Raw genomic sequence first — 27,501 nt, 5'->3', positions numbered from 1 at the left:
TATATTTTGAATAATGACATCGTTTGGAAGAATGCCAAGAAAAATGAAAGTAGAATGAGTAAAACAGAGCTGGCAGTTGATGGAATTTCGCTATGCAAAACAAAAACAAAAGCAAATGCTAAAACAATTAAGTCGTTTTGGAACCAAAATCAAGAGGTTGGTTGATTTATCTAACAATTTAAAGTTTAAAAGATAATATTTTGATGCAATATACTATTCAAAAGGTACAGAGATCTAGATACTTGGAAGGAAATACGACTTATGATGCTAAACTGTGCCAATTAATCGAAGATGTTAGCTATTAATGCATTAATATACTCTTTAAACATCCACAGCAACTTTAAATTTCTAATTTTAATTACAGAGAAACTATTTGTGGACTTGTAAACCCTGCCTTGATGTATTGGCTTGCGTAGTTGATGAACACGAGAATACTTTTTTAACGCATCATGACTTTTGTTCCCTTAAGCCAAAAAATGAAATGACTGATAAAACATGGCTGTTTTATATGAGAGTGTTTCATTCAAACGGTAAGTTTTTGTTAGTGTGATTAAATAAAGCTGAAATAAATTTTGCTTTTTGTATAGATATATCAACGATGTTTATTAATCAACAAAGTTTGGATTATGAGACACTTGAGATAGACATTGAAGATGATGAGTATAGAAGTTTAAAACACTTGAAGAATTTATTTTTTGTTATCAAAGGAAAAACTCCAAAACTTTTGGTAAGTAATCACTGATATCTAGTTCTTTTTAAACAAAAATTTGATTTTAGAAACTGTGTTAAAGCTTTTCTTATTCAAAAAGCTACATTAATACGAGTTTTACTATTTTATGCTCTAAAAATACTAAGTTAATAATTAATTTATTTCAGTTCATAGACATGGGTAATAAAACATGGACATTGGTTAAACCTTTTTTTCCTGAACAAGAAAATAAGTCTTTAGGAGTTTACCTTTGTAAAATAATGAACTGTGATTTAAAGTATAATAAGGTCTCACATAGCATCCTTCATTTATCTGAGACAATAAATTCCAAAGTAGTTATGCTGGAGGTTAGTTAAACAAACAAAAAACGAATTTTTTTTTAATTATAATTTTAAGATTAACATCAAAACATAAACAGATGGCAAAACAAATCTTGTCAAACAGAGGAGAGATCCATCTAGAAATTAAATCTTCGAATGATCTGCGCAAAGATATAGCAAACAATCTGTTAAAAATTGGAGGTTTTTTTGTAAAAATTTTTAAGTTTTCAATATTATTAAATAATTTTAAAGTTAATTATACAACAAAGGTCCTCCTAGCGATTTTTGTTATAAATGTGGAAGAAAGGAAGTAGAAGAAGCTGCATCGTGTAGGCGAAAGACAGATAACTGGGTATGATTTATTTTAAAAATTGGATGAACAAATTCAATTCTATATATTTTCTTTCATTTAAACAAAGCTTTATTTACAGGTGCAATGCGATGAAACTAAATGTAGGCGATGGTTCCACAAGAGTTGTCTAAACTTGAATAATAATGCAACCGTAAATGAAATTATTTATTGTCCTATGTGTTCACAGCTTAAGTATTAATTTTAAAAATGTAAGCAAAGTGTTATATTTTTTTCAACTTGACTGGCAAGCTTTAGAGTTAATTTTGTACAGAACTATTATTCTTTACGTAGATAACAGTTATTTTTTCGTTTAAAAATTTGTATTTTATTGAAAGCACATTTTTTAATGTTTGAAGTCAGATTCAAATTATTTGGAAATTATTTTTACTACTATAGATGTAATTGGAGTACAAATTCATCGTTCCTAAATAAACGATTTTACAAAGTTGATTTTATTTAAATAAAATTAGTTAGTTTTAAATTAAACTCAGATTGCAATTTTTGAGTTTGTTTCGTCAATATTATTTTTTTAGATGTACAGAGAAGTTAAAAACTATTTTAAAGCGACTTTAAGCTTTCCTTAAAGTATTTTTTAAAACGGCTGTATTATTAACTGTAGTTGAATTGAAGGGTGAATTAGAACAACACTTTAAATTTGAGAAGTTTAAGTTTATCATAAAAAAATTTGTTAGTTTTAAAGCAAATTAAGCTTGATAAAAATATTATTTAGGTTTACTTTGAGGACTATTTTGAAGCTTTAGAGCTTTAAAATTTAAAGCGCAATTTTTTAATAAACTTTAAAACAATAATGTAAAGTTTGAGCTATTTCTGTAAAGAATTGTTTGAGTTAGAACGAATTAAAGTTTGAAAAAAGTTTTTTATGTTATGAATTGTAAGTTTGAGAGCTAACTAAGCTTTGAAAAAAGTATTTTTGGCTTTTACTTCAGTACAACTTTTAAAGGCTGTTAGTTGAACAATACTTGAGTTAGAGCTTTGAAATTTAAAGCGCAATTTTTTAATACACCTAATAACATTACTGTAAAGTTTTAGTTATTTCCGTAAAGAATTGTCAGTTTTAGAGCGAACTAAAGTTTGAAAAAAGTATTTTTTAGTTTTTTCTTTAGTACAACTTTAAATTACTACAACTATCACAATACTTTAGTTAGAGCTTTAAAATTTAAAGCGCAATTTTTTAATACACTTTAAAACAATAATGTAAAGTTTGAGTTATTTCTGTAAAGAATTGTTTGAGTTAGAGCGAACTAAAGTTTGAAAAAAGTTTTTTTATGTTATGAATTGTAGGTTTGAGAGCTAACTAAGCTTTGAAAAAAGTATTTTTGGCTTTTACTTCAGTACAACTTTTAAAGGCTGTTAGTTGAACAATACTTGAGTTAGAGCTTTGAAATTTAAAGCGCAATTTTTTAATACACCTAATAACATTACTGTAAAGTTTTAGTTATTTCCGTAAAGAATTGTCAGTTTTAGAGCGAACTAAAGTTTGAAAAAAGTATTTTTTAGTTTTTTCTTTAGTACAACTTTAAATTACTACAACTATCACAATACTTTAGTTAGAGCTTTAAAATTTAAAGCGCAATTTTTTAATACACTTTAAAACAATAATGTAAAGTTTGAGTTATTTCTGTAAAGAATTGTTTGAGTTAGAGCGAACTAAAGTTTGAAAAAAGTTTTTTTATGTTATGAATTGTAGGTTTGAGAGCTAACTAAGCTTTGAAAAAAGTATTTTTGGCTTTTACTTCAGTACAACTTTAAAAAGCTGTTAGTTGAACAATACTTGAGTTAGAGCTTTGAAATTTAAAGCGCAATTTTCTAATACACCTAATTACATTACTGCAAAGTTTGAGTTATTTCTGTAAAGAATTGTTAGTTTTAGAGCGAACTAAAGTTTGAAAAAAGTATTTTTTAGTTTTTTCTTTAGTACAACTTTAAATTACTACAACTATCACAATACTTTAGTTAGAGCTTTAAAATTTAAAGCGCAATTTTTTAATACACTTTAAAACAATAATGTAAAGTTTGAGTTATTTCTGTAAAGAATTGTTTGAGTTAGAGCGAACTAAAGTTTGAAAAAAGTTTTTTTATGTTATGAATTGTAAGTTTGAGAGCTAACTAAGCTTTGAAAAAAGTATTTTTGGCTTTTTCTTCAGTACAACTTTAAAAGGCTGTTAGTTGAACAATACTTGAGTTAGAGCTTTGAAATTTAAAGCGCAATTTTTTAATACACCTAATTACATTACTGCAAAGTTTGAGTTATTTCTGTAAAGAATTGTCAGTTTTAGAGCGAACTAAAGTTTGAAAAAAGTATTTTTTAGTTTTTTCTTTAGTACAACTTTAAATTACTACAACTATCACAATACTTTAGTTAGAGCTTTAAAATTTAAAGCGCAATTTTTTAATACACTTTAAAACAATAATGTAAAGTTTGAGTTATTTCTGTAAAGAATTGTTTGAGTTAGAGCGAACTAAAGTTTGAAAAAAGTTTTTTTATGTTATGAATTGTAAGTTTGAGAGCTAACTAAGCTTTGAAAAAAGTATTTTTGGCTTTTTCTTCAGTACAACTTTAAAAAGCTGTTAGTTGAACAATACTTGAGTTAGAGCTTTGAAATTTAAAGCGCAATTTTTTAATACACCTAATTACATTACTGCAAAGTTTGAGTTATTTCTGTAAAGAATTGTTAGTTTTAGAGCGAACTAAAGTTTGAAAAAAGTATTTTTTAGTTTTTTCTTTAGTACAACTTTAAATTACTACAACTATCACAATACTTTAGTTAGAGCTTTAAAATTTAAAGCGCAATTTTTTAATACACTTTAAAACAATAATGTAAAGTTTGAGTTATTTCTGTAAAGAATTGTTTGAGTTAGAGCGAACTAAAGTTTGAAAAAAGTTTTTTTATGTTATGAATTGTAAGTTTGAGAGCTAACTAAGCTTTGAAAAAAGTATTTTTGGCTTTTTCTTCAGTACAACTTTAAAAGGCTGTTAGTTGAACAATACTTGAGTTAGAGCTTTGAAATTTAAAGCGCAATTTTTTAATACACCTAATTACATTACTGCAAAGTTTGAGTTATTTCTGTAAAGAATTGTCAGTTTTAGAGCGAACTAAAGTTTGAAAAAAGTATTTTTTAGTTTTTTCTTTAGTACAACTTTAAATTACTACAACTATCACAATACTTTAGTTAGAGCTTTAAAATTTAAAGCGCAATTTTTTAATACACTTTAAAACAATAATGTAAAGTTTGAGTTATTTCTGTAAAGAATTGTTTGAGTTAGAGCGAACTAAAGTTTGAAAAAAGTTTTTTTATGTTATGAATTGTAAGTTTGAGAGCTAACTAAGCTTTGAAAAAAGTATTTTTGGCTTTTTCTTCAGTACAACTTTAAAAAGCTGTTAGTTGAACAATACTTGAGTTAGAGCTTTGAAATTTAAAGCGCAATTTTTTAATACACCTAATTACATTACTGCAAAGTTTGAGTTATTTCTGTAAAGAATTGTTAGTTTTAGAGCGAACTAAAGTTTGAAAAAAGTATTTTTTAGTTTTTTCTTTAGTACAACTTTAAATTACTACAACTATCACAATACTTTAGTTAGAGCTTTAAAATTTAAAGCGCAATTTTTTAATACACTTTAAAACAATAATGTAAAGTTTGAGTTATTTCTGTAAAGAATTGTTTGAGTTAGAGCGAACTAAAGTTTGAAAAAAGTTTTTTTATGTTATGAATTGTAAGTTTGAGAGCTAACTAAGCTTTGAAAAAAGTATTTTTGGCTTTTTCTTCAGTACAACTTTAAAAGGCTGTTAGTTGAACAATACTTGAGTTAGAGCTTTGAAATTTAAAGCGCAATTTTTTAATACACCTAATTACATTACTGCAAAGTTTGAGTTATTTCTGTAAAGAATTGTTAGTTTTAGAGCGAACTAAAGTTTGAAAAAAAGATTTTTTAGTTTTTTCTTTAGTACAACTTTAAATTACTACAACTATCACAATACTTTAGTTAGAGCTTTAAAATTTAAAGCACAATTTTTTAATACCATTTAAAACAATAATGTAAAGTTTGAGTTATTTCTGTAAAGAATTGTTTGAGTTAGAGCGAACTAAAGTTTGAAAAAAGTTTTTTTATGTTATGAATTGTAAGTTTGAGAGCTAACTAAGCTTTGAAAAAAGTATTTTTGGCTTTTTCTTCAGTACAACTTTAAAAGGCTGTTAGTTGAACAATACTTGAGTTAGAGCTTTGAAATTTAAAGCGCAATTTTCTAATACACCTAATTACATTACTGCAAAGTTTGAGTTATTTCTGTAAAGAATTGTTAGTTTTAGAGCGAACTAAAGTTTGAAAAAAGTATTTTTTAGTTTTTTCTTTAGTACAACTTTAAATTACTACAACTATCACAATACTTTAGTTAGAGCTTTAAAATTTAAAGCGCAATTTTTTAATACACTTTAAAACAATAATGTAAAGTTTGAGTTATTTCTGTAAAGAATTGTTTGAGTTAGAGCGAACTAAAGTTTGAAAAAAGTTTTTTTATGTTATGAATTGTAAGTTTGAGAGCTAACTAAGCTTTGAAAAAAGTATTTTTGGCTTTTTCTTCAGTACAACTTTAAAAGGCTGTTAGTTGAACAATACTTGAGTTAGAGCTTTGAAATTTAAAGCGCAATTTTTTAATACATTTAATTACATTACTGCAAAGTTTGAGTTATTTCTGTAAAGAATTGTTAGTTTTAGAGCGAACTAAAGTTTGAAAAAAGTATTTTTTAGCTTTTTCTTTAGTACAACTTTAAATTACTACAACTATCACAATACTTTAGTTAGAGCTTTAAAATTTAAAGCGCAATTTTTTAATACACTTTAAAACAATAATGTAAAGTTTGAGTTATTTCTGTAAAGAATTGTTTGAGTTAGAGCGAACTAAAGTTTGAAAAAAGTTTTTTTATGTTATGAATTGTAAGTTTGAGAGCTAACTAAGCTTTGAAAAAAGTATTTTTGGCTTTTTCTTCAGTACAACTTTAAAAAGCTGTTAGTTGAACAATACTTGAGTTAGAGCTTTGAAATTTAAAGCGCAATTTTCTAATACACCTAATTACATTACTGCAAAGTTTGAGTTATTTCTGTAAAGAATTGTTAGTTTTAGAGCGAACTAAAGTTTGAAAAAAAGATTTTTTAGTTTTTTCTTTAGTACAACTTTAAATTACTACAACTATCACAATACTTTAGTTAGAGCTTTAAAATTTAAAGCGCAATTTTTTAATACCATTTAAAACAATAATGTAAAGTTTGAGTTATTTCTGTAAAGAATTGTTTGAGTTAGAGCGAACTAAAGTTTGAAAAAAGTTTTTTTATGTTATGAATTGTAAGTTTGAGAGCTAACTAAGCTTTGAAAAAAGTATTTTTGGCTTTTTCTTCAGTACAACTTTAAAAAGCTGTTAGTTGAACAATACTTGAGTTAGAGCTTTGAAATTTAAAGCGCAATTTTCTAATACACCTAATTACATTACTGCAAAGTTTGAGTTATTTCTGTAAAGAATTGTTAGTTTTAGAGCGAACTAAAGTTTGAAAAAAGTATTTTTTAGTTTTTTCTTTAGTACAACTTTAAATTACTACAACTATCACAATACTTTAGTTAGAGCTTTAAAATTTAAAGCGCAATTTTTTAATACACTTTAAAACAATAATGTAAAGTTTGAGTTATTTCTGTAAATAATTGTTTGAGTTAGAGCGAACTAAAGTTTGAAAAAAGATTTTTATGTTATGAATTGTAAGTTTGGGAGCTAACTAAGCTTTGAGAATTGTTTGTTTTAGAGCGAATTAAAGTTTCAAACAGGTTTTTTATTAAAAATTTTATTAAAAAAGTTATTAAAACGTTTAATCATAAACTATAAAAAATTTGCTTTTCTGCTCTTTAGTTAGGACATTATAACGGCTAAACATTTACAATAAGTAGCCTACTTCTAGGCTACCTTTTTCAAAGTTGAACTATAATAACCTTAATATGTTAGCCAATCACAAAAAGGTAGTCTAGAAAAAGGTAGCCCAAAGAGACACCAATAGAACATATGGAATATATTTCTTATAAGCAATATCTTTACTACTTCTTAAAATTTTGTTTCTTAAAAGTACATTCTGGAACACTTACTGGCTTGATATTTTAAATTTTATGTTATTAGTTTTTTAATAACTCACTAAATGCTAATCATAATTTTTAAACTAACAACATTTTACTAAACAATTATGTATAAACTACTAACATTACTATAACAGGTTTGCCATAAACTCATGATATTTTAATATTTTAGATAACTCTGGTATTTTAAATTTTTTAGTTATTTGTAGAAACCATGCTGACTTAGGTTGTTTGCTGTTTTTTGCAAAACTGTGACTAGTTAGTTTTTTTTCAGATATATCAGTCTAGTATTTAGGAAAAATTAATTCTCTCTATAAAAATTATGTTGATTTTTTCAATAAACATTAAGCCGGTTAATTAATCTTATGATTATAAAAGTTTTCATTGGCTAATTAACATTAAATTTTATAAATTTATGAATTTTGATACATTTATTTTAACTAATTCACAAACTTGAACTAGATTTTAATCAATAAACAAGGTGGCTATTTTATTTTGAAGTTCTTAACACTTTGAATTAAAAAAAACTGGAAAACCTCTATTTTGAATAAAATCATAGTAAAACCTGAAACTTTGAACAATTTTGGGTTATGCTTAACTTTAAGTGAGCACGCTTTAGTTCAATATGCAGGATTTATTTAGGTTTATTTCAATAATTTTAAATTTTATTTTGAAAATAAGTACAAGCAAAGCCCTGCTTATGTACTTATATTACTGAATGTAATTTTAGCTGGCACCTTAGGTGACTCTTCAACTGTATATAACAGTGTCAATTCAACAATGCAACATTTAAACTTTTTTGTATTCTTTTAGTGTTATGGTTTATGTACGTTACATATTGCTGTGAACTTTGTATAAAAATTAACTCGTTTTGATATAAAAATGTTAATTTAATTTATCTAATAATAATATAAATATAATTTGAAAGGACACAAAGTTGAAATGACACTATTGTTAGAGTTAAATAAAGCCTAACAAAAGGAGTTATTTTTTATACAAAGTTCTCATCAACATGTAACATACATAAACCTTAATACTAAAAGAATACAAAAAAGTTTAAAAGTTGCATTGTTGAAATGACACTGTTATATACAGTTGAAGAGTCACCTAAGGTGCCAGATAAAATTAGATTCAGTAATATAAATAAATAATATGAATAAACTTCAAAATAAAATTGAAAATCATTGAAATGAAGCTGAAAAATTCCTGTATAATGAACCAAAGCCTGCTCACCTAAAGTAAGCATAACTCAATTTTATATAAAATAATTAAATTAGAAAAAAGAAAAAAAAAAGATAAACATTTGATTATGCAGTTTTATTTTAAATCTGGTATTTACTGCTTTATAAATAATGAAACAGTCACTACTTTACATGTGTTTCACATTTGCTTAATGTACAAAGTTCTCATCAGAGTAAAAAAAAGGTATAATTTTTTGATAAAACACATATAAAAAAGTACAAAGTGTTTTTTAGGTATTTTATAATAAAAAAACATTTAACTGTTGAGTTAAAAACAAATTTGACAGATAATCTATCCAAGAAAGAGATTGAAGATTAAAATTTTCATTGTTTTAAGAAACACAATTACACTGTTTCACCACAAAACGGATTTTAAAATTGTAAATCTGTAACAAAATGATAATAGTAAAATGACAAATAATATAAAATCTGTGTGAATTAATTTATATGTTGAGAAAATTTAAATTAAAAAAGTATATATTAATACAAAATAATTAAGAAAAAATTAATGCTATAAAACCATAAAAAAAACTAAAATATAAGCTATAAGCAGGTAAAGACAAGCAATTGAACTATGGTATACAATCAGGCATTGAAATCAAATGGATTTAAACATATTATTATTGTATTTATTTATTATCTATTTTTATTATTAATGTGTTTTAAAAATTTAGTTTTCTCAACATGTTGTATCAGGATGTCTGTTGGCTTCAAAGACAGACTAACCTACTAAAGTAATATTTCAACTCTTTATTTAAACTTCGTATTTAACTATACACAAATGTTGTTTAATTCTTTTGAACTAACACTACTACCTAGATGTCTTAAATTTTATAATATTGACACTTCAACTTTTTAAAGTTAAGTTGTCACTTAAGCTTAACAATAGTAACATTGTACCATTAACAAAAGAAATTTAAATTTAACAGTAGTTGAAATAAAATTTTAAATGTCACTATAATAAGATATAAAATCCTGGAAATACCTGAAATTTGACAAGAACGGGTCAAAATTGCACAAGGAGACAAAATTGCACAAAGACAGTTTAGTACCAAGGGTAGATTTTTACAATTTTAGAGTTACAATTTTGCATGGAGGGTGATTTTTTAGGAGTGAAAAAAAACAGAAAAAGTATATATAACAAAAAACAAAAAAAAAACTAAAAGATAAATTATAAAAAAACTAAAAGAAAAAAATACTGACCAATGGTTAGGGGTAACAATGATAGTAAAAAAAAAAAAAACTAATAAAAATTATTATTAAAAAAAACAAGAAAAATGAATAAATAAATATAAATTAATAAAAAAGAAAAACAAAAAAAAAAGCTACCAACCGAGGGTAAGAGCTAATTAAAAGCTAATTTATTAAAAAAAAAATAATTTTATAAAAAAAAAAAAAATTAATATAAATAAATAATTTGACCGTGCAATAGTGTTTTTGTGCAATTTTGTCTGCTGGTGCAAATTCGACACCTACCCAAGTTTGACATATTAAGCAAATTAAAAAAACTGAAATTTGAGAAATTAGAAAAAAACATCTGGAAAAACCTAGATTTTTCAACAATCTAAACATGTAAAATAATAAAACTTAGATTAGATACAAAAATCTGTCATATACAATTTGTTTGTACAAAAGAGAATAAAACATGTTTTAATTATCATTTAAGTATCTTTTCAACATTTAATACTACTTAAGAAAGTTGTTACCTAAAATTTAACTTAATACTACAAATGGATAAGAAAACTTTTTTTATTCAAATAAAGAAATTCAGAAAACCTGGAAAATAAACTGAAAAACTTTTGGCAACAGTGCTATAATAACGTGCTGTTTATAAAGCACTAATAGTTGTAAGATAATCAGTTTTTAGATAGATCAAGTATGTAGTTGAAAAATTGATTCTGATTAAATCAATCATAATTTCTATACACACTTGAAGAATTACGTTGTTAAATATATAAAAAAAACTTTATTAACTATGTACTCATTAACAAAGCCATTAACAGTCCCTTCTAGTTGATATTTGGTAAACTAGTTTAAGATACAATCTTATAAACTAGTTTTTAATTTTTGTTTTACAATTCAAGACTTTGTGGAGACCTATTTATTAAAGTTGTAGAAGATATTTTTTTTAGTTAATTTGTTAATTATTTTTACAATTTTTCAAACCCTTATATTATGAGCCTTAAAAACCTGTAAAAAACAATTGAAAAGTATGTAAACTAACACCAAGTTAATGATTTTCTACTTAAAGTATACTATTAGCCCTTTTTACCCTATAAAAATGTTTAAAGTTAAATATACAGTTTGTCAATTTTGAATTACAGAAGTAATGTACTGTTAATAATGGGATTAAATTTAAACAAAATAGTTTTGTATCTTGGTATTTTGTGCATTATACACGCTGGAATTTCTGCTGCTCAACGTTAGTTTTAAAACATTAACTAATTAGTTTTAGTATACAATATTTACTTAGTTGTTATTTTCTAAACTTGAAATTTTATTCTAGTTTGATCAATAAAGCAGTCTTGAATTTTTTCAAAATTAGTGGTAAATTACTATTTTTAGCTTACAATAAATATTTTTTAGACCGGTCTTTTATTAGAATAACTGAACAAGAATTTGATTTTCTGCCTGCTGATGTAAGTTAATAGTTTTTAAGCATTATTTCTTTGCAACAAGTGTTACAGATACTTAAAAATGTAATGTACAGCTTCTTATACTAATAGATCTTGTTTATGTATACATGCATCATAGACAGGATCTTAGTGTTTTTTAACCCATATTAAATAAAAACAATAAAATGAATAAAATAAGGAAGTTTTTGAAGCTAATTCATAATAGTTTTGTGATTTAAATATAATTAAAAAAAATGTTAATGTTTAGAACATTTCTTGATTTAAAAGTTTAAGTGTAAAATATTTATAAAATATTGTAATAAAAAACGTTTTATTAAGAGATTTACAAAGTTTCAGGCTAATTATGTTATCTATTATATAATATGTTAAATGTTTTATTAATCTTAGGCTTACTAAGACCTGTTTAAAACTTTTTAAAGAATACTAACACTAACTTATGAAAACTAGCAAAATTTGAGTTAAGTTTTCTGTTTCTTTTAAAAATTATTTAAGCAACAGGGATGTTATATTGAATATTTTATAACAGTGGTTCTTTAAATTTTTAAGCACTTACATTACATACAAGATTAGATTAGTTAATGTATATTTTTAAATCTTATAAGTATTTTTAAATTAGTTTATTTTTTTTATAGTACTATAAATTATGTTAAGTTTGTTAACAACAAGTTGTAATCATCCACTTCAATAATCTCATGGCACATGTGGTTTTAGGCTTTGGCCCTGCTGACTTATGCCAATGTTTCTTTTTAAGCACAAAAAATATTTCTAACTGTTTAAGAAATACTGAAAATTTATTTTATAATAGTTAAAGATATGAGTCTTAGTTAGTTTTTATTTTTTATATCAGTCATCAAGTCTTTTGTACATAGTAAATTTTTTTTTTGTTTTACTGTGTAGAGGTTTGAACTTTGAGAAACACTGGTTTTTAGTATAAAATGAACTATAAGTTGCTATTTATTAAAAATAAGCAAAATAATATAGTCAGTTGTGTAATTAATTGCAGAAGTTGGAAAAATGCAGCACAAAACACAAAAATCTGCAATCAGTGATGTTTTTTTAACTGAAAACATACTTTAAAAAAGTTATTAAATATAATTGTTTTAAAGGCATACAGTTAGACTCATGAAATAATTAGTAAAAATCAGTGCTTTATGTTGTATACTTTCTTTTTTGGTTTAAAAAAGTATTTTGTTATTTATTACTTAAATTGCTTTAAATACAGGGTTGCCACTTTACTTGGAAACCTGGAAAAACCTTGAAAAACCTGGAACTTGACAATTTTGGCAAAAAAAAACCTGGAATTTTAACAATTTTCACATGTTTAGTAGTAAAATTTTGATTTGACTCAAAAAATATGTCTTAAAAATAAAAAAAAATTGCCATCATCATAATTTTTTTTATTGAAAAATATATTTAAAGTATCTTTACAAAGTCTTTTTAATGTTTTTATACTATTTAACACAATTTCTTACCTTTAACTTAACTCTAAACTATAAATAGACCCGAAAATGTGTACTTTTAAAAACCAGAAAGAAATTTGGAAAATCTGGAAAAAAATTTAAAAAAATGAGTGGCAACCCTGTAAATAACTCTGGCCTGAAAGCATCCTTTTCTAGGAAAATTTGCCTATTAATTATAAGAGGCTGCATTTTAACTACTGAATTAGAGAAATTTTAGTTGTAAATTTTTATTATAACTTTACTAATTTAATAAAAATATATACCCTCCCTAGCTTAGGACTTCAGTAATTGCATGCATTCTTTGAAAAAGTTTCAAGTAAGAACTTAAATTGAATGAAGTTAAAAACATCTAAATATACTTAACAATCTTTAATCAAATATGTTTCTAAACTCATAATGCTTGCACTAAAACTTAAATACAAACTTAAAAGCTGTTATATAAAAATGATATTTTATAAAATTGTTTCTGATTTGCTATTTATGTGTACTACTTCAATAAGATAGCTATTGCGGGGTTATCACTTGGACCATTTTGTTATTTTTTAAAAAACTAATTTTTTTTTGTTAGAATTTAAATAATAGTTGCCTGATTTTTTTTCTTCAAATAATTATGTTTTTTTTACTCTTCTTCTACTATTTATCTTTGTTAAATTTTATATTGGTAATTTTGATCCATAGGTAAAGTTTTTTATTCCTTTTGGCTCACTCTACTTTAATATAGAATTTAAATTTATTTTGAAATCTAAAACAATATATGGTAAATAAATTAATAGTATAAAACAGGTTGGTTTTAGATTTTTTTTGCCTTTAATAGAATATAATCATAAATTTATTAGGTAAAACTTCAAATCAAGCATATAAAGTTTTATACACTATTTAGTATTAATAAACAAGGGTACTAAACCAAGTATAAATATTAATTCATGTTATATTACTTACTTGTACCACACAGAGTGTGCATGAAGAATGCCAGAATACACTGACAATCATGCTTTTAGTTATTTTCGATTAAAAAGTTTAATTGATAGTTGTGCTAAATGTGATTTTCTGTGTAAGCTATTTTGTGAACTTTGGCTAGTTTTTTTTTTCTTAAAAATTGGTAACCCTGCTATTTACATATCTAACTTTTATCTATTTAATCCCCTAAATTTATTCGAATGTTAAAAGTGATAAGAAGCATCTGAAAAATAAAAATACAACACAAGACTAATTTAAGAAAAAACTGCATTATCCTCAATAGCCTTAAATGTTTACCTTTTAGTTTTAGTTTGAAACATTGTTTTTAAAGTCAATTTTTAACTCAAGGATTTGGTTGATAGTTAGAACTGCTTAACTTAATTAACAAGTTTGTCTAGCATGTAATTAGATTGCCACAAAACCTGTAAAAGCCCTGAATTTGACAATATACACTAAATTATCCTGAAATAACCTAGAATTTGATAAATGTTGAAAAAAACCTGGAGTTTTGAACAAAAATCACTAAAAAACCCTGAGTTTAAACAATGTTTACATGTTAAGTACTAAAATTTTGATTTGACACAAAAAATCTACCGTATATATAAAAAAAATATTATAGATAAAAAACTTTTGTCATCATCAGAAATTTTTAAAATTAAATAACACATTTAAAGTAGTATTACAGTAACTTTTCAATGTTGTTATAGTACTTAACACAGTTTTCAATCTTAAACCTAACCTTAAACTAAATTAAGACCCAAAAACGTATACTTTCAAAAACCTGGAAGAAATTTCTCCAAAATCATTGGCAATCTAGTATATAAAATAGTAATAAAATATTAGTTTTTAAAATTATAAAACTTAAATAAACACAGCTTCTTATATTTAATTATCAAAATCAGTTTCAAAACAGTGATATTGTGAAATTATATATCTTAAAATTCTTCTTGTGTTGGTAAACTTGTTGTAAACAAAAATAATATTTTTCTTTGATAACAAATTTAAAACTGTACAAGAATGTTTTACTGCCAATTTCTTAATAAATAGTTCAAGAAAATAAATTGGGTTAACAATACTTAAAATTATTAAACATTACAAAACCTAAACAGAAAAGCTTAGTTTCTAAGCGTTAGTTGACTCTAATACATGTATATCATGGTTGACACACACTCAGGCTAGTTTGAACTATTTTTATTCAGTCTCATCCAGTCTTGTTTGGATATTTCTTCAAATGTCTGACTAGATTTTTTTACTCTAGTTTTTTCAAATGTTATTGGATTTTTTTTGTTATTTAGTATTTTTTGTTAATTTTATGTATTTAAGCTTATTTAACATATTTTTTTTTGATTAAAGCAATAAACATGGTTTCAAAGTTTAATAGCAGGCATACCTGAATTGTCTGTAGTATAAAACTTGAATATAAAAACAGGGTTGCCAAACTTAAAATAACTCGTAGTTTGAAATTTTCGAAAGTTTAAGGATGACTTAAACACTTTACTGTTTAGTTTTATAAAAAATTAGACCCAGTAAAGTTGTAAGACTTTTTTAAAATCTCAGGCTAGCTTTTTTTGAATGAGATTTGTGGCTACGTTAAATTATCCACATATATTTTTAATCTTAATTGATAAAACTTTAAAAGCTGAATCTCTGAAAAAAATATATCTCATAAGTTTTGTAAACATTGAATGTAGAAGCATATATATATATATATATATGCATATATATCTAAGATGTAACGTTAAAAGGCGTTAAATCCTGGAGATCCTGATAAGCTAAGCTTATCAGAATATATACCACAGATGTTATTGTGTTAAAACTTTATTCCGACTAACGGCGTTTCACTGCTCTCAAATAAATTTAAGAACAGATCTACGGAGTCTATAAAATATTAAAACACATTAGAAAAAAAACAGAAAACGAATGTATAATTATGTAATTTGTTAAATTTATTATGACGTAACATTTCTGCACAACACAATTTAATTTTCATTTTAAAAACTTGCCTATTCTTAGAGCTTTTTGAGGTTAGTGCTTACTTTTATTAAATTTGTATTTTTTGTAGACAATTTTATAATTTTATGTTTTTATCCCAAACTTTGTTTTTAAACCATAAAGTTCGTTTATAGTTACTACCTACATAAACACTATACATAATTATTCATGCTTTTTCTGCTTTTTTTTTTAATGTGTGTTAATATTTTATAGACTCCGTAGATCTGTTCTTAAATTTATTTGAGAGCAGTGAAACGCCGTTAGTCGGAATAAAGTTTTAACACAAAAACATCTGAGGTATATATATATCTATATAAATATATATACAGTTTTCTTTTTAATTATGGAAGAAAAATAATTTGAAAATATAAATACTTTGTGCCCCTGTTGCAAAAGTTATTTAAAGGATTTAAAAAACTCAGGATGACTCGGCTATTTTAGTGTCATTTTGGTTTATTTTTGACATAAAGAATGGCATTGCTGTGTAAAACAAAAACTCAGCAATTTCTTAATTTATTTTATAGTTACAATATTATAATGAAATAAGTAGTTATTTAAATTTTTATCTAAATTTTTGTATTTGAAAAATTTTAAAATATTAATTTTTTTAAATATTAAAAACTTTATTACTTGTGATTATAATTAAGCATATATATATACAGTAGACTACCGCTTAAGTACGCAAATTGAACCCGACCAAAAAGTGCGTACTTAGCACGGGTAGTGCGTACTTTTTGACGACATGGTATAATATGAAATTTAGTTGTTTGTTTTCTTTCTTACAACTAGCAACCAAATAATTAAGCCAAATAAACAAGTTTTTTAATTTAAATAACATTTAATACATAATTCTAGTTTGCAAAATTATTTAATAGATTTTAAAATGATTTATAATTTCTAAAAAAAGTTTCTACATAATTACATAATACATACATTTAATATAGAAAGTCAATGTCAGTCAATGATATAAAAAAGAATATTTAGCCATATTTTCCATATTTTGTTTTGTTAGAGGTAAAATACCAAACATTTTCAGAACATCAATGCGCATACATTTAAATTAAATTATATTTAACTATTTTGTATTTGTAGGTTTTTTTAACTTTGTCAACTAGATATATTTATTTAATAGCATTACAGCTCAAATACCATTATTCTTTTCACTTTTCTGCAACCACTCCATAAATAATTAGTTTATTAACATTTAATAACAGGACTGTCACAATCTCAGGCCTTTTAGACTACTCAGGATTACTCAGGCTAACTGAGCAGGTTGGCCATTCTACCTTGAAACATAAAACAATCTGGAAAAACTTAATGATTGAAAATTTAGGCAAAAGTGCGTACTTAAGGCGGGGTGCGTACCAAAAAAAGTGCGTACTTAAGCAGTAGTCTACTGTAGTATGTAAACTTGTGTAGTTTTATACATTTTAGTAGTTTAACAGTAGTACTATAAAATCTTTAATATCTAATTAAGAAACAGTGTTTTAGTTTTTTAAATAGAATTTTCATTTATTTTATTCATAAAAGTTTTTTAAAAGTTATTCTTATGTTTTTTTTATTTTTTTAGTTAGCGTTAATAATTTCTGCAATAAATAAATAGTTATTCATGACAAAAATAACTAAGATTGTTTTTGATAACTGTTTTGTCTATTATAACTTTGAACTGTCGTTTCAGATCTTCTTGCAAACCTTATTAGGACTGTTTCTTGCTAGCTTTGGAATTTTCAAAGTTGCTGGAGATTTTAAGAACATTCAATTTAACGCTGACCTGAAAAGCAAAACTTTTGAAAACTTAGGCAGCAGCTTGTCATTCTGTTCTTTTGAGCACAGGGGAAAAACTCTTGCTGAAAAGTTTTATTAAACTTTCAGCTTTTTACTTTTCTTTTACTATTTTCTACACTACTCTCAATCATGTCAAATTCTAATAAACTAAAGTCAAGGTTCGGTCAGCTGGCCATAGGGCCTCCTGGCTCAGGAAAAACAACGTACTGTGCAGGAATGCAACAACTTTTATCTGCTGTTGGCAGAAAGTGCTGCGTTGTCAACCTTGACCCTGCTAATGATACCATTCCCTACGAATGTGACATCAACATTAAAGACCTCATCACTGTTGAAGACGCTGCAAAACACCTCAATCTTGGACCCAATGGAGCTCTTCTGTACTGCATGGAATACTTGGAGACTAACAAGGACTGGCTTCTGGATCAGCTTATGCAAGATGCAGATAAAAGGTTTGTACTTTTTGAACTACAAAATAAAATAAAAGTATTTATAAAAATAATTTAATAAATCTTTTTAAGTTGCTATTTGAAATAAATAAATTTTTATTGCCATATTTACTGACAATTTATATATTTACTAAATTGATTATGTTTTTAATTTCAGTGGACATCCTAATTGTTTGTTGTTATTACCTTGCTAAATAAAACAATAGTGTTAAATGGATTTGTCTACAAATGTTTGATCTTCTTTATTGTTAAGTTTTTTTTATTGAATATGATGACAAGTTTCATGTAAAGTTAAATTGTACTTTAAGTTATTTTGTAGAAAAATAAAAATATTTGAAACATTTTATAATCATAAAAGTAAATATAGATATAGTTGCAGTAGCTTACATATAAAAAAGTTTCATTAAGCTCAATAAACAAGAAACCTGTCAATAACATAAATTATTATTAAAATAAGGGGATTGAGTTCAGGATTTTTTTTACAAAAATTATTGTTTACTCTTATATGAAAGCTTAAAATTAAAACTATAAAAATGTTTAATACAACTAAAAATTTCAAATAACTTTGAAAAATAATCAGTTATGTTAAAAGTTTTGAAATAAATTGCATACAAACTGCATGAAATACTATATATAAACTTAATCTGAATGTTTAGTTGAATATGAATTAAAAATTTTTAATTTCGGAGCCTGACTGCAATAAAAACTGTTTCAAAGTTATTTAAGCTTTACTTATCTAAATCTACCTATTTAAATGTCTGCTTTTCATTTTTTTTTCATCGTAAAATCGTTACTATTATTATTTTTTAAAATATTAGGCTGACTCAGGCCTACGCTAGTTTTAAACTTATTGAAATTCATACTAGTTTTTTTTTTGTTATATTTTAAATGAGTTTGATTGCATTTCGTGTTAAATACTTTGTTTATTAACTTATGTCCTGCCATTTAATTTTTTTTATTTTTACAGTTTGATTTTAACTACTACGTAAAATTTATCTCCTTGCGGCTAGCACTACTTAAATAAAATAAACTTATTTTTATTTTTCATAGCCTTTCGTAAATATTAGGTGTGAAAAGATATATTTACAATCCCTCTTTTTGTAATTTTAATGAAAGTATTAGTATATACAAGCCAAAAGCATCGGTTCTTTACAACCTCAAGTTTTTGTGCACCATAATTTATCGTTTTCTTATTATTCACGCTTCTATAACAGCATATATAAAGTACATATAGTGATAAACTTGAACAAACTAAAATACATTTAATAAATAAAAAACTTTTTTAAGGTTTAGTTTTCTTTATTGTTGCATGAATGTTTTGCTATGATGTTAATAACTATAAAAATAAACTATAAAAACAAGACTAAATTTGAATATATTTCTTATTTCAAAGATTAATCTGTACACACATAAATATGTTGTATGCAAACTGGATTAAAAAAATTGTGCCAAAAGTGCTTTTTTTTTTGAATAAACTCCGGCTAGTTTTGCTTTGTCTCAAAATATAAAAATAAAAATGAATAAATTAAAATAACAAGTTGTTCTTTCTTTACGCTTAAAATTATATCAAATTTATAAAATATATATTATATAGTTTAATACAAGCCTGTGTATGAAACAGTTAGACAAAAACTCTTCAAAAAAGGTAAATTGCTTAAACCATGCCATAAAATTTATTAGCACAACAATTACGTAACTTCAAAATGCTATATTATAAAATTTTGGCAAATGATCGAATTTATTATCGATGGCGAAAAACATCTCTACTTTGTTGATTTTTTGATGGTCGAAATAAATATTAGCTAAAACTGATAAAAACGAGCGTAGAGACTAAAATCTCACATTAAGCTGACAATGTCGTAGACGTTGGGCTGTGAACGATTTGGCTGCGTCAAATTTTTCGGACTTTACAAACGGTCGCTCAGTGCATATGCAGTTAAATCCGCTTGGTTAAGATTACAACAGCGGTTCTCGCGACTATGCTTGCCTGATGAGTGCTAAAAAGGACGAAACCGGTCGTAGGTTGTCTCGGATGCTGTTGTTGTTGATCGTGCGGTCAAGTTCATTGTTTTTTATCGATGGCGAAAAACATCTTATCTTTCTTGATAATGGCCGAAATAAATACTGGCAAATGATAGACAGCTTCTTTTTCATATTTAGGTAGCTGTTTTTAACTGATTTATGTTATTATTATTTTGTCATTAGTTTGAGCACTGTACTCTGTCCATTGGGTTAACACTACAAAGATATGCTACTGTATTTACGTACTTTAATAAATTATTAATAAAAACACGATTCGTGTAATACAGTTTACACAGCAGCTGAAGTTTAACTTTTCTCTCACAGGTACTACATATTCGACTGTCCCGGCCAGATCGAGCTGTACACGCACCACAAGAGCCTTGCTAACGTGCTGCAGTGGATCACAAGCAAGCAGGTGGACATCAAGCTGACGGCGGTGCACCTGGTCGACAGCACCTACTGCTCCGACGCCAACAGGTTCATCTCCGTCCTGATGACCTCGCTGGCCACCATGATGCACATGGAGCTGCCGCACGTCAACCTCCTATCCAAGATGGACCTGGCCGAGAAGTATGGCGAGTTGGTGAATCTGTTGTTTTTTGTTTGATTTAAGTTGTTTCAGATAAATTTAATACCAATTTGTTTTTTGCTAATAAAAAATAATTTATTTTTGAGTAAAGATTAAATTGTAAATATACAGTTTTGTATGCACCTTTCTTGAAAATGTTTTGTAAACTTGAGTAAAACATTATAACAGTTCGAACAAAAAGTATGTTAATTTTTTTGCTTTAGTTTCATTATGTTTTTATTTAGGTTTGCTTAATTGCCTCTGTTTGACTTGAAATTTTTAATGTAGCATAAAGTGCACAAAAAATCTCAAAATTTTATATTAACTGTTATTTGTTAAATATTTTGAAGTTTTACATATATTTCGTGGCGTACATAGAAAGTTGATGTGTTATATATGTTTAGTGGTGGGTGAGATTAAAGTGCCAATTAAACTTCAAAAAGTAGTTTTTGATGTTTAATTTACTAGAAATAGTAATACAATAGCTTATCTTTACTTAAAATCTTTTGCAGCTTCGACTTCAACTTGGAGTTTTATACAGACGTGCTAGATCTTCAAAAACTCATGGATTGTATTCCTTCTAATTCCTTCAACAACAAGTATAAGAAATTAAACCAGTGAGTTAAAGTTTAAATGATTACTTGGTGTTTAATAAAAATTTGTTTATTTTTAATTTTGATTTAGTTTCAATATTTTAAATAGCTTACTTATTTTGAGTGATTTTTTTTTGTATTATCAACATTACAAAACAAAAACTGTTAAGTTTTAACCTTTTTTTTCAAAAGACAAATAATATTTTGTGTTTTATTGTTAAACCACGCAATAATCCACAATTATGTTATTATTTGTTATTATTAAGTGAGTTATACTTAAATCTTAGTAATTTTTTTTGTACCTATAACTTCAATTAACTACTAAGTTATTTTTTAAAACTTTGTAGCTGTTTTTGTAAGTAAAGCTGATGTTAATTTAGAATAGTTTATTGGCTTTCAAACTTTATCTAATTATTCGTTTTTTGTACATTATTAGTTTTTTCATGCTTACAAATGCGTGTTTTTACTACTATTGTCAAACTTATTAAAACCTTAAGAAAAAAAAAGTTAACTTGACAAATTAATTTTAGTCTTCTAGTTAACTTTATAAAATGTTCTATTTTTATCAGTACTTTAATGTGGTTATAGTATAATTTAGTCATTTAATGTTAAACTGATAGAGTATTTTTATTATCTATTTTTATCTTTAAAACTAATTTTTTTTTGATTTGAAGTAGATTTGACCTCCTAAAAATTTAAGATTTAAATTTTACTTAATTACCATCTCTTTAAAACTTAGCTTTATTAGATGTTATTAATAAAGTTAATAAGTACACAGATATTTTTTCTATCTGTATTTGTACATTTTTATTTACTTGAAATGCTAAGCCAAAACGGTTAAAATTTATATCTCAGTGACTTAAAAAATTCAACAAACAAACATAAAGACTGATTTATCAAAGCTTTTTATTTTAATATTCGTAAATATGTCATTTGCAATTTACAAAATGCACAAAACAAATAACTATTCACCAAGGCGCATCAGCGAAGTCGTCCAGGAGTATAGTCTGGTCTCGTTCCTTCCCGTCCAGGTGGAGGACAAGGAGTCCATGGTCACCGTTCTCAACCACGTGGACCGCGCCAACGGCTACAACTTGGGGGGATTGCCCGAAGAGAGGAACATCCAAAGGCTGCTGTCAGTGGCGGCCGGCGCCGATTTCCAGTTTAACAGAGTGATGTCGGTCCAAGACAAGTACCTGTCCAAGAAAAATGAGGAAAAAAACGGTGTCCGAAAAGATTTGACGTGAATTTTCTTCGTTTGTTTCGTACGTGTACATTAAATTTTTTAAAGTATGATTCTTAAAACCCGCGTAGCTCGTTTGCTTCTTATTGTGAAGTTTTATGATGCTTTATTTATTTCATTAAAGTAAAGTTTTAGTTATATGCAATGAAGATCGTAGTGTTATTGTTAAGAAAATGTAAGTAACTTTTTTTTAAATCTCAATAATAGATTAACAAAATTTATATTATAAACTTAAAAAAGATATAGAGATCCAGGTTTGCCACGCTTGACTTGATTTTCGTTTAAATAAATAGTTTTTAAACTAAGTTCGTGAATAGAAATACTAGTTTTTTTAACTAAAAGTCTTTGAATTAATATTTAGAAAAAACTAATTTTAAACAAAAACGATGAAGCTAACCCTACGGTTTCTTGAAGTAATTTTAGACAATTTTTTTTTCAATGTTACCGAAACTAAAAATTTTTATTTCAATGCAGTAACTCTTCGATAAAAGCTACACACTAACTTAAAACATTTCTTGAAACTAAATACTTCTTTCAATTTCAAATGTTGTTAAGTTTGTATATATTAAAAAATTAAACTGTTTTATAAAGTAAAACTTTTATCTTTAAACGTAACAATTAAAATTTTCAACTTATTGATAAGGGGAGTAATATAACTTAAGAATTTTTAAGATTTTATTTTCAAAACAATGTTTCACTCTAAAAAAGACATCATCAAATATTAATCAAATCTTGAAAAAAAGGTAAACATGTAAAAGAAAGAATTAGGCTCAGTAAGGTATGAAAACAAACAAAAATATAATTAAAAACGAAAGTATTAAGTAAATTATCAAAAATATTAAAATTAATAGGCCATTTTTTAAAAATGGATTTATGTTAAGGTTATAAATTAAGTAATTATCTAAAAATACTATAAAGTTATTCAATACAAATTCATCAAACATGATTACAAATTACTAGGTATTTTACTTTCATTTGTTTTTATACCTTACTAACAGTTTAAAAGTTAAGCCAAATGTTTTTTACATGTTTACCATATTTATTCAAGATTTTATAAATAACTGGTGGTCTCTTCTTTTTGAGTGAAACCTTATTTTAGTTATGAATTTCTAGAATTATAACTAACAAAATACTGATTTAAGCGTTTGTTAACAAAAGATCCTAGCGAAACAAGTTCACTGGAATAGATTAACAAGACGGATTAACACACTTCAACGGAGCTCTGTAAGATCTCATATGTAGACCTTAAAAGATGTTTTAAATATTTAAAACATCTGTTTAAGATCTTTAATTTAAATATCCGACTGCTCCTTTCTAAAACATTAAATTATTATTTCACTTATTATAAAATACATATCTGTAGTTTAAGTCATCATGGTTTTATGTACGTCTTAAAGTTTTTTCTGTCTTATTTTTTATATACGCGTTTTACTGTTTTTTTATTCTCGTGCCAAAATGACAATTGGTGAAAAATTGTACCCTCGTGCAATTTTGACCCGTTCCCTATTTTTTTGCTCTGCACCACCTTTTAAGATCAAGTAAATTTATTGTAAGTTTTAATTTATGACCTCATGGTCCCCTTGAAACCAGAGGAAGTTGGCACGCCAACTTCCAAGGGTTTGTTTAGAAGGGTAGGGGGTTTAATGGTTGACTCCTAGCCAAGAGGTCTTTGGCTCTGAATGCGAGTACTCTTAGCCCGAGTTTGAATTATATAGTCTGGAAGACACTCTGGATTTGGACTGACTCGTGACATACCTTAAATTTACTTTAACAAAAACTATTTAATAATATAAAATACAAAGCAGTTGGGATAAATTTATATACTAAAAACTCAAAAGTAAACCAATTTGCAGCAAAATATAAAAAACTTAAAATTAATAAAGTAGCTAAAATTAGACAAAAATTACAATAAAAAACTCAGGTTTTAAAAAAGTCAATAAAATTTTACAAATATTGTTATGATATTTCAATTAGCACACAGGAAAACGTGAATCTACTGGGCGACAATCAACTCCAATTCTTTCCTCAGACTTCTGTCTCTGACAATCTCAGCTCATAGTAGTGATTCCAAGTGATGAAAAGTTGTTATAATAACCCATTTCAAACTTATTGTAGTATAACTTGTCAACATCTCATTTGTTCTTATTTATAGCTTGCCCGACAACAGAGTGTTTCCAATTAAAAAACTGTAATTAAATAACGTTCCGTTACACCCTTGTGACCTCTTTACTGCTTATGGCCCCCAAGGAGGCCACGCATTAAAAAACCGTAGCTTAGACCTGTATAATATTTGAAAATATCATTTTCAAATTTAGTTATTTGAGCTTAGTTTATTAATAAGCATCAGTTAACCAATGTATTTAAAAAAAGATATACTTTTTTTAAATGTTGATTATCTATGTAATGTAACATAATCGGATTAAATTTTCGTTCATTAGATAGGTGTCTCTTTAGACTACTCTGTAGGATATTGTGACAATAGAAAATATTTTATATATATATTGTAATTAAAAGAAGTACTGTTGTTAAGATAAAACAATATGCCAGCATTTTATTTTTGATTTTAAAAGGAGCTGTTTGCTTTAGAAGGTATATTATAAAAAGCCAATACACTTCCTACAAAAAGATTATGAAAACCTGCAAAGTTTAAGTAACTCAAATAATAATATACTACTGAATTGTATGAAATTGAAGACATCTAAAAGAGGTACTAACTTTTTGTTAGCCATCAATTTTAAACCTTATTCACTAACCTAGTAGTAATTTAGTGTAGTGTTTTTGATATCAATAAATCACAAGGTGGGTACTATTTATTTTGCGAAAGAAAGCAGAGTTTTCTGATGCTGGAATTCAATTTAACCAGGGAGAACAAGATCATGCTTATGCGCGCGTTTAAGTACTTACGCAAACCGCGCTTTAGTGCTAACTTTGTGAAGCAAAGTCGAATTACGAGAAGCTTTCTAAAAAAGGAATTTAGCTCTGCATGCTTTATTCAACAGAATTAAAAAAAAAATTGTGTAAATAAAAATAAATACGTGTAATTGGTTTATATATTATACAAAAGTTATATTTTTTATTAGTGCAAACTTTAAACAACTACTACAAAAAGTTCTGAATTTTTCTTAGTAGTACTAGAAACTTCTGCTTAAAAAAGCATTCATAACTAAGTTCCGTTATAAGAAAAATTCGCTTTCTTCGGCTTAGTTTCAAAAATATTGTTATAATTTCCGTGCAAATTTCTAACTATGTACTACTAAAGTTTGTTTAGATTTTCGAAAGCTACTGTTTGAACTAAGTATTAAAACAAATTTCTTTTTCATAAAGCTTTGCTTCGCAAAGTTAGCACTTTAGCGCGGTTTGCGACCTTGCTCTTAGCTATCTAGTAAAAACTTTTTTTTTCAAATTTTAGTTGTTTTAATTATTTTTTAATTTGCTGATTGGATAAACTTAACCTTAAAATTACTCTTAAAAAGTAATTTATGATAATAAATATAAAACTGAAATTTTATTTTTTGTTCATAAGTGCAGTTTAGTTTGACTTAGTAAAATATGTTTGTATAAAATATTTTGTTAATGTAAGTAATTTTCAACTTAATGACATCAAAAGTAGTTAGTATAAAGTTCAAATTTGATTTTATTATAAAAGTTAAGTAAATAGTTTTTATTTTATAACTTTTTAATAAAATGGATTTATGTACCAACTAAAAAGTATTTTTTTTAGTAATGAAATAAGTACTTTGTTATTGTTCGCTTTAGTTACGTTTATCAGTACTTATTGTACAAATTAAAACGTTTTGGATAAATTTTCTCTGAAATATATAGTACAAAAATTTGTTGTGAATACGTACTGAACTGCTTTAAGTTTTAAAAATATGTACATAGATTTTCAAAAAACAAAAATGTCTTAATCAGATACAAGTATGTAGATAAAATTTGTTAGACAGCCAACAAAAAAGTATTTGAAAAACAATTCTTCTTTCCTAACAATTTTAAGCTTAAAAAATTTACAAATATACTTCTATTATAGGAAGGTTTATTTACAAATATACCTTTTCGGTGTTAAAGATATTAGTTTAAGATAGTTTTGATGTGTTAACTTTTATACAGTTTACTTCCATCTAAAACACGCATTAAAATACTTGCGTTCCATGCATTCTTTAAACAAGCATCTACTGTTGTTAAAATACTAATTTCAGATTAGTTAATACGACTTATTTAGAAAGTACTTTACCTTGGTTTGATATACACATAAGCTTACAACTACTGTAATCTCTGGTAGTATAATAAGTTTTAGAACTTTCAGAGATTTTCAGTAATTTAAACCGTTTACTCAGTTATTGAAACTCTAATAAGTATATTAATTATAAATTTTAGCAGAAAACCAATGTGATTTTTATAAAAAACAACTATGTAGATTAAGTTAAAAAAATATTTGAATTAGATTTATTAGTATCAAACTATGCATTTTCCTATTAACTAAGCTTAGATACCTTAATAAGAAGCTTAGGTATTTTGAAATATTATAACTTTAGGTTGATAGTTTTAAACAAAGGCAAAAAAAGAGGTGTAAAATCTTAAATTTACATTTTTATTAAATATTTATTTAAATAATCTGATTTTTAGTGTAAAAATTATCAAAAAAATTTTAAGGTGAACTTAATAAAAGTTTAAAGTAATACTTTAAATCTAGATGCGAAATTTCTTTACATTTTAAACAATTTTAAATTCTTAAAATCTATTTTGATATTCAATCAATTTTGAAATATTTTTGGAAGTATTCAAGTAATTTTTTTAGACTTTTGTTAAATCTAAACACCTAATAAATAAAAATATATCAATAATACATATAATAAAACTAGAATATAAAAACTAATTTTTTGAGCACAAGTTTATCCAAGTGATAAAAAGAAAAAAAAAAGCTAAATAACTTCAAGCGAACAATAATGATCAACACTGAAAACTAACAATAAGAATTAAAAAGTTTTACTAGTTCATTTACTAAGAAGCAAATATATCATTTTATGTTAAATGATAGAAAATTCAAAAAT

At 25.6% G+C, this 27,501-nt stretch overlaps 2 protein-coding genes across 2 annotated transcripts; both read left to right on the top strand.

Annotated features, from left to right (window-relative positions):
- The first annotated feature begins 11,079 nt into the window (after positions 1 to 11,079).
- LOC145833838 (ER membrane protein complex subunit 5-like) lies at positions 11,080 to 17,660 on the top strand. The gene is made up of 3 exons (XM_082941043.1): positions 11,080 to 11,173; positions 11,338 to 11,390; positions 17,475 to 17,660. Exons 1-3 carry the CDS (start codon positions 11,095 to 11,097, stop codon positions 17,658 to 17,660), a joined length of 318 nt encoding a protein of 105 aa, XP_082797169.1. The 5' UTR covers positions 11,080 to 11,094.
- Positions 17,661 to 17,710: 50 nt separating this feature from the next.
- On the top strand, positions 17,711 to 22,591 carry LOC145833837 (GPN-loop GTPase 2-like). Its single transcript, XM_082941040.1, has 4 exons — positions 17,711 to 18,030; positions 20,374 to 20,628; positions 21,130 to 21,234; positions 22,187 to 22,591. Exons 1-4 carry the CDS (start codon positions 17,711 to 17,713, stop codon positions 22,455 to 22,457), a joined length of 951 nt encoding a protein of 316 aa, XP_082797166.1. The 3' UTR covers positions 22,458 to 22,591.
- The last annotated feature ends 4,910 nt before the right edge of the window (positions 22,592 to 27,501 follow it).

This window comes from Thalia democratica, chromosome 4, assembly GCF_965202585.1.
Source record: "Thalia democratica chromosome 4, ktThaDemo2.hap1.1, whole genome shotgun sequence".
Classification (NCBI taxonomy): Eukaryota; Metazoa; Chordata; class Thaliacea; order Salpida; family Salpidae; genus Thalia; species Thalia democratica.
This window is presented reverse-complemented; position numbering and strand designations above follow the sequence as displayed.